Source organism: Nycticebus coucang, chromosome 1, assembly GCF_027406575.1.
Source record: "Nycticebus coucang isolate mNycCou1 chromosome 1, mNycCou1.pri, whole genome shotgun sequence".
Classification (NCBI taxonomy): Eukaryota; Metazoa; Chordata; class Mammalia; order Primates; family Lorisidae; genus Nycticebus; species Nycticebus coucang.
Window position 1 is genome coordinate 124,031,774 of NC_069780.1, and position 7,805 is coordinate 124,039,578.

The following is a 7,805-nucleotide window of genomic DNA, read 5'->3' on the forward strand; positions in this document are numbered from 1 at the left end:
AGAGTTTCAATAGTAAGAACCCTCAGAGTGCAGACGTGGTGGTCCGTATTCTTTTAGAAGTGCTCACTCTGTTTCATCTCCAATATGTTCCTGGGTCCCTATTAACCACTAGTAATTTCCCTTGAACAGTCACACTTATATTTACATATATATACATATACACACACACAGAGCTCATTTACCAAGACGCTATCTAACATCTCTGAAATTCAGTTTCATTCTTCATGTCTTCTTCATAGATTTTTTTAAAAAAATCAAACCCTTTTTGAATTGAATTTTCTCAGTGTGTAAACAAAATGAGTCAGCAACCTTTAGATAATCACGATGTTAATTTCCTGACACTGTCGCTGATATCTCTCAGAAGTCACAATGCTCTTTTCATCCTTCTTAGGTTTTCTCTTTTGAGCTTTCCATCTATTTGGCAAAACTTAGTTTGGTTGTCAATCCATCATATCATATTCATCTATTAATTCTTCTTCCCTCCTTAGTGTTTCCATAAATATCTTTATGAGCGTATGTATCCAGAGTCACATCCAAGACGTGAAAGCTGAGATTAATATGAGGGTTTTTTTATTCCTTTCTGCTCAAAAAAATGATCAACCCTATTTTATCAAATATAACTTTCAGGGCTTTTTGTGTGGATGCCCTCAGTGGTCATCATTAACAGCTCCTGTCCACCGTCTTTGCTCTATCCTCAAACCTCACACTGCTTCAGACCTGGTTTTGGTGGGATGAGGGTGATCGTTTCCAGAAAATGGATGAATTTTTTCAGTTAACAGATGTTCTTATGAATTATCTCTCTTGTGAGTTATTTGTAAACAATGAACCTGTTTGTTTTGGATCATTTACTCTGTGCAAGACTCTGTGCACTGGGCACTGTGAGGACGGGATAATAATCTTGGACTTTCCTGTGACTACCCCAGATTTGCTATAGGGAACAGAGGAGAGGGGTTTGGTATAGGAGCTCTAGGATGAGGGTAGTTTTGAAACCTTCTACTTTAAAAAAAAAATACATTGGGTGGTGACTGTAGCTCAGCGAGTAGGGTGCCATCCCCATATACTGAGAGTGGTGGGTTAAAACCCGGCCCCTGCCAAACCGCAACAAAAAATAGCCGGGCGTTGTGGAGGGCGCCCTATAGTCCCAGCTACTTGGGAGGCTGAGGCAAGAGAATCGCTTAAGCCCAGGAGTTGGAGGTTGCTGGGATCTGTGTGATGACACGGCACTCCACCAAGGGCAATAAGGTGAGGCTCTGTCTCTACAAAAAAAAAAAAAAAAATTTAATTCATACGTAAGTAGTGTGTAATGACTTATCTGGATCATGAATAATTCTTTTTCTCCTCCCTCATAATTAAATACCATTTTGATTTTCCTCTGTGCATCTGGGAAAGATGAACAAAGATAAGGAGGCAAACACTGCCATCCATTCATTTTTTTCTTTTTTTTCCATTCATTTTTTTTCAACAGGACCTGCTCTGATGCAGAGAGATCGTCATTCCCTCAGTTACCTGCACTGGCACAAAGCGAAAGCGTTTCAAATCACTCCTCAGCCAGGCAGAAAGCAGACACGGGATTTTCACCCCATGTTAATATGCTACTTGATATTATGCTGTTACTTTACTCCTGATGGAAAGAGTACAATTGACAATTGTTTCCTTTCACATAAAACACAAAATTCATAAATTTAGCAACTTATTTACTAATTCATTCAACAACTATAATTTGAATGTCCTGCGGTAACCGTGTGAACCAAACAGGGCAAGGTCACAATTTGTATTAAACTTTCATTCTTGAGGGTGAGAGGCAAAGATTTTTAAAAATAAATAAATGAACGAATGAACAAACAAAGAATTAGCAGATGAACATATTAGATGAAGCTGAGTGATTTGTAGATAATTTAAATAAAGTGATGCGAAAAAGTGTGACACAGTGGTGACTTTTGGTTTGGTGGGAAGAGAAGGTATGCTGAGGAAATAATCTTTCATTTGGAATCTGAATTATGAGAATCAGCTCGACTTTTCGTTTCTGTGACAGATCATTCTGAACAGAGGGTAGGGCTGGTGCAAATTTCCTGAAACAGAGCAAGTTTATTATCTCCTAGGCCTGGAAAGAAAGCCAGTGTGCCTGGAGATAAATGGTGGGGTTGAACCACACAGCAGGAGTTTGGCTAGAGACGTGTCTGAAGCCTGGAAACCTGTAAATATTATCTTATTGGGAGAAATGGGTCCTTTTAGATATAACAAATGACTCTTAAAATGAGAAGACCAATTATCCAGGTAGACTTTAAATTTAATGATAAGTATCCTTATGAAAGAAGAAGAAAAAACACAGATAAAAGCAGAGAAAACACCGACGAAAAGAGAAGGTAGTAAGGAGACAGACGGACTTGGCTAGCACAACACAGCACTGTGCTCCCGGAGGCTCTGTTTGTTTTTCAGATGGAAAATACTGCCATTTATTTATACGCTGATATCTTAGATAGAATAGGTCGTCTTTTCCATCATTGGAATAATTTTGTTTCTTATTATATGTAGTGTATTTCTGTTAAGATAAAATATAAGTTAATTCTCTGAGGATAGAATTGGTGAAAGGAAAAATTCATGGAGGTAAGGATTATTGCAAAAGCAATGTTTTTAAGAAGACAAGGAAGAGTAGACAAGATTCAGAACTTAGGTGAAAAAAAAATTGGTCTGAAATAGGTAAGAGTCATCCAAAGTGATATCATAGTATACCAGTGCCCATAGTTTGGTGCGCTCATGTGAGAGGATCAGAGCAGAGCTTCTTTTCCTGCCAGAAAGAGAGGTCCTGCTAAGCCCATGTATGAAAAATAAGTTTCATTTCACCCAGCTGCAGCTATCATATCTGCCCTAACTTAGAATCAACACAGCCAGCAACTTACCATTTCCTCATAATGCACTAGGTCGCCTAAGATAAATTTTCAATTGCAAACATTTTTTCCAATTATTTATGAAAAGCCTGTGAATCTTAGAAAGGAGAGAACTAACCAACTTTATTATTCAATACAACTTTCTTTAAAATACTAACCTCTGAAATCATATGCAGATCACAAGTATTAAAAATCCTCTAAACAGCTATACAAAATAAACTCATGGCAAAATTTCTTGGTTTATATAAATTTCAAAATGCCTTCAGAATTTTTATAGGTCAAATGTTTAGCCCTCAGTGCAATGGATTCTAAGAAATTCCATTAGGGTGTAGAGCACTGGATAAAATATTCTATCTCTAGTAGCCAAATATAAAAATTAGAACCTGTTATCTCTAAAATAGAGCAATCTTCAGCCACTGTGTGGATAGGTAATTTCTGAGATAATAAACCTCCAAATTCCTTAGAGTTTAACTCTCATAACTGTAACTGTCAGTTGAGAATAACTCAATTGAGCTTAATATTTAAGGTAGCCAAAAAGCTTTTCATATTTCATTAAATTGCTTCCTCTTACTGATGATTGAGACTCAGCTTGTATATTGTGGTTTTGTGATTGTGATATAAATTACCATCAGAAAATATTCTGATGTCTCCAGATTGCACCTAAGATAATCAATGTTGTCTGAATTGATTTTGAATTACTGAACTTGGGTAACTCTTTTCATATCACCAGAAAAATTTCATTTCTTACTGGTTTAATACTGTTAAGAAAAATGTGTCAGTTCTCTGAGGAGAGGATATTTTAAAGTTATCCTATATCACTGATATTGTAACACAAGTCTCTAAGAGAGAGACTCAAATAAGGTGTTTTCAGCAGATTGGTGGTTATTTGACACAGAGACTCACTCAGGATAGCTGAAGAGAGACAGATTATTGTAGGAATTTATATGGAGCAAGAAAGGAGGGTGAGTCTCACAGAAATTAAATACATCATGGGGTAATCAGTTTGAGTCTCATGCAAGAACAGTGTTCTGGGTCCAAAATACTTTTTTATTAAGGACAGGAAATGATTCTGACTCTTTCTTATGCACACGCATTAACGTGAGTTGTACATTCTTGGTATATCAGCTGAGTTCTCACTTCCGACAGGCTTCTTCACCTTCTGTTTTATAGATCCCTTAAATGTTTCCCCGCTTGCCTCATTTATTATTTACAGAGCTTCTTGAAAATGTCAGACACTATCCTTGGCACAGCGAACAAGATGGATTAAGATCTTGCCTTCACAGAGTTTACCTTCTGGGGGGGAGATGAGGAGTAAACGAGAAATTCAAGCAGGCAGAGTGAGTACCGACTGTGAAAAGTCCTAGGAGAGAAAGAAAACAAGGCCTTGGGATTGAAAAGGGATCAGGTGGGACGAGGAAGGGAATGAGCTGTAGGGATGGACAGTACTAACTTAGAAATGTTGATTCAAGGGGGTTAGTCCCTTACAGAGTTGGGGAACAGCGATGCATGTAAGGGTTTGCAGTGGGAAGAGTTTCCGTTTAATAACTCCAGTTACAGATAACACATTAGCAAACTGAATTGACCATTCATTTAGCTGCACTTTAACGCTAGACAGTGTGCTAGCTACCCAGCTGGAGAAGCTCTACATGTTCAATTGAATTTCGTTATTGATTCTGAGATTTGCAACTGCCTAACAGGCTAGATTTCATGAAGGTGGAGACTTGTATCTGTTTTGTTCAACGCTGTGTCTCCAAGACCAAGAAGAACAGCGTTTGGCACACAGTAGGGACTCAAGGAACGTTTATGGAGTAAAGTACTTAATGAATGAACTGTTAAAAAAAAGAGTAGATTGGGAAATGGATGAGGATTTTATTAATTTCAGTAGGAAACGCACTGGTGTGTATGTAACTCAAGGAATTTTCATTTGAGCAAGGTTTGCACGAACTCTTAGCAACGAAAGTACAAACCCATACCTTGCATATCTTGGCTATGTAGTTTAGATTTGCGGACTTTTTTTTTTAATGTTAAAATAGTTGCATATATTCATTTAGGTACACATACAGGAAGCCATTGGGACTCAAGAAAAATTAAGTTATAATTTATATTTATACATCTCAAACAGAAAATACAGTGCCTATACTTAACTGGTACTTAATAAGTAGCTGTTGAACAAATGAATGAATTTTGATACACATTTTTATTCCCTCTATTTTAATAATGTCTTGGGAAAAGTTACAGCAAATTTTTTTCTCTACAAAAAAATATATAAAGAAAATCTAAGATTATTTTATACTGAATACGCAAAACATTTTACCTTAGAATTAATGATATTATTCAATTATAGTATATACTCCTCTCAAGTCATCACTTTTGAATGTAGCTTTCCGAAGTTTTTGCAAAGTGGTATGTTCTATGAAATGAAAAATTAATTATTTGCACAAAATCACCTACAGAAAAGTAGTCACAGAGCAGATGAACATTTAATTAGGTTTCTTGATGTATTTCTTGTAATATATTTTTTATTCATTAATCAGTTAAAAATAGTTTTTTAATGTCACTCAAACCTTCACACAATCAAATTCTGGTGGGGATTTATTTTTTTAGGTTGAATTAGAAACAGCCATCTTTTATAAACATATAAGAAAATGATTTCCAACTCCAGCAAATCAGATTTTCTCTCAACAAATTGGTACAGGTTTGCTCCACAGAAACTGAAAATTTCAGATTGTAAATTTCACAGTAGGAGGCAACTTGTTCCTCTTCTGTGGAGACATTGATACAAATTGGACTAATGATCTCTGGCATCTAATCATATGCAAGTTTAGGTCTAAACATGGACCCCAGCAGCCACCGAAGGAGAGAGAGGAAATATGGCACGCAAACGACAGCTCCTGCCTTGCTTTCCAGGGAGTATCAGGAACTTCACTTTCTAGACTGTTCATGGAAAGTAAGATTTTAATATATGCTACAGTTGCAACCAATGAACAATTGCATATTAGCAGCTTAGCAGATTAAAGTCCATCTAAAATGTCAGACTTTCCCCAAGTTGTCTTAATAATAACTGAAATGATTTCCTTTCACTCACCCTACAGACTTCTCTCCATGTTCACCCAATGTCAGGCACTGTTCCAGGGGCTATCTGATTTACGTAGTAACAAAGCAAAAAAAAGCTGTGTTATATAGAACAGAAAATTATGCTAGTCATCATGTTTTAATATACGTTACAACAAACATGAATTTCCAATATTATGTTAAATGTTGTTGTATCATAGATGAGAAAACCGAGTTCTATAAAAGGTGACATTATCATTGACCAAAATTAACCAGCAGAGCAAACCTCAGAGCAGAGTAAGAATCAGCACTCAGGGAACAACTTCATCTTTCTATATCAGTCAAAATTTTATATAATTGGAGCTCAGCCATTTGGAATTCTTCTATGCCATAAGCTCCCGGCTGGTCAATAAAGCCCTTCCTCTTATAAACGTGGTGTTTGGGTGTTCTTTCTCTCTGTTGGACCTCGTCTTCCTGCAACATTTTTGGTTCCCTGACTGGGAAGCGAGACCACCCCTGGAGAGAACACGCACCTGGTAGTTGCCGCCAATCCTCTGGACACTCACGTGGGGGCCCCTGATCTGCCTGGGTGACGTGAACCACTGAGTGCGCCAGGGAGGCAGTTTGGCCTCCCTATGTGGCCGCCTCGACTGGGCTGAGAAAGGACCCCATCAGCGGGTCTTCAAGGAGTCAAATACCAGGAGGAACTGGCATGCGGGAACAGGTACCTACACAGGAAGACGTCTAAGGCAAGAAACTCATTTTCATCCTGTTGGTTTCATCTTAGTACCAGCACCATGTCTGGTTCTAATGGTTCCAAAGAGAATTCCTACAACAAGGCTCGGACATTTCCTTACCCAGGTTCAAAAGTTGAACGAAGCCAAGTTCCTAATGAGAAAGTGGGCTGGCTCGTTGAGTGGCAAGACTATGATCCTGTTGAATACACTGCCCTCTCTGTCTTAGCTGGACCCAGGTGGGCAGATCCTCAGATCAGTGAAAGTAACTTTTCTCTGAAGTTTAATGAAAAATATGGGCATATTGAGAGAAAGAGGCAGAATGGCCTGTATGAAATTGAAAATGGAAGACCTAGAAATCCTGCAGGATGGACAGGACTGGTTGGCCGGGGGCTTTTGGGGCGATGGGGTCCAAATCATGCTGCACATCCTATCATAACCAGGTGGAAAAGAGATTGCAGTGGAAATAAAATCACCCATCCAGTTTCTGGGAAACACATCTTACAGTTTGTTGCAATAAAAAGGAACGTCTGTGGAGAATGGGCAATCCCAGGGATGATGGTGGATCCAGGAGAGATTAGTGCCACACTGAAAAGAGAATTCAGTGAGGAAGCTCTCAACTGCTTGCAGAAATCTAGTGCACAAACTCTTCAGCCAAGAACATCTCGTGGTGAGATAATGGATAATCTTACCCTAGAAGCTGGAGATGATGCTGGAAAAGTGAAATGGGTTGACATCAGTGATAAGCTCAAGATTGAGGCCAATCACTCTCAGTTCATTAAACTAGTGACAGAGACGGGGGCTGCACACTGGAGTGAGGACTCTGAAGCTGACTGCCGTGGGGTATAGCTCATGGTCTCTGCAGAAGCCAAAAACCCACAAAGGAGCAAGTGCTGAAAAGGAGGCAAGATCACCCAACTTATGCTGTAAAAAGGGCCAGGGCGGCCACTGGGCCTATTCACTTCCAAAATGATTTATATTTAGAGGGTTTTACATCAGATAAAAATTAATAAATGTCATGAAACAGAACGCTGAATTTTCAGCTTTCTGGTCAAAGGAATATAGTCATATTTTGTATGTATTCTATTTAAGCATGGCTTCAACAAAATTTAAACAACTCATGCTCTCAGATGAA

The 7,805-nt window shown here is 38.4% G+C and overlaps 1 protein-coding gene across 1 annotated transcript; it reads left to right on the top strand.

Moving 5' to 3' along the window:
• The first annotated feature begins 6,694 nt into the window (after window positions 1-6,694).
• Window positions 6,695-7,519, top strand: LOC128589186 (ADP-ribose pyrophosphatase, mitochondrial-like). Its single transcript, XM_053596106.1, has one exon. The coding sequence runs from the start codon at window positions 6,734-6,736 to the stop codon at window positions 7,517-7,519; it is 786 nt and encodes a 261-aa protein (XP_053452081.1). The 5' UTR covers window positions 6,695-6,733.
• Window positions 7,520-7,805: the final 286 nt, after the last annotated feature.

Excerpts from the sequence above, each read along its gene's own strand:
- LOC128589186 (XM_053596106.1), top strand. The coding sequence starts at position 6,734 with ATGTCTGGTTCTAATGGTTCCAAAGAGAATTCCTACAACAAGGCTCGG.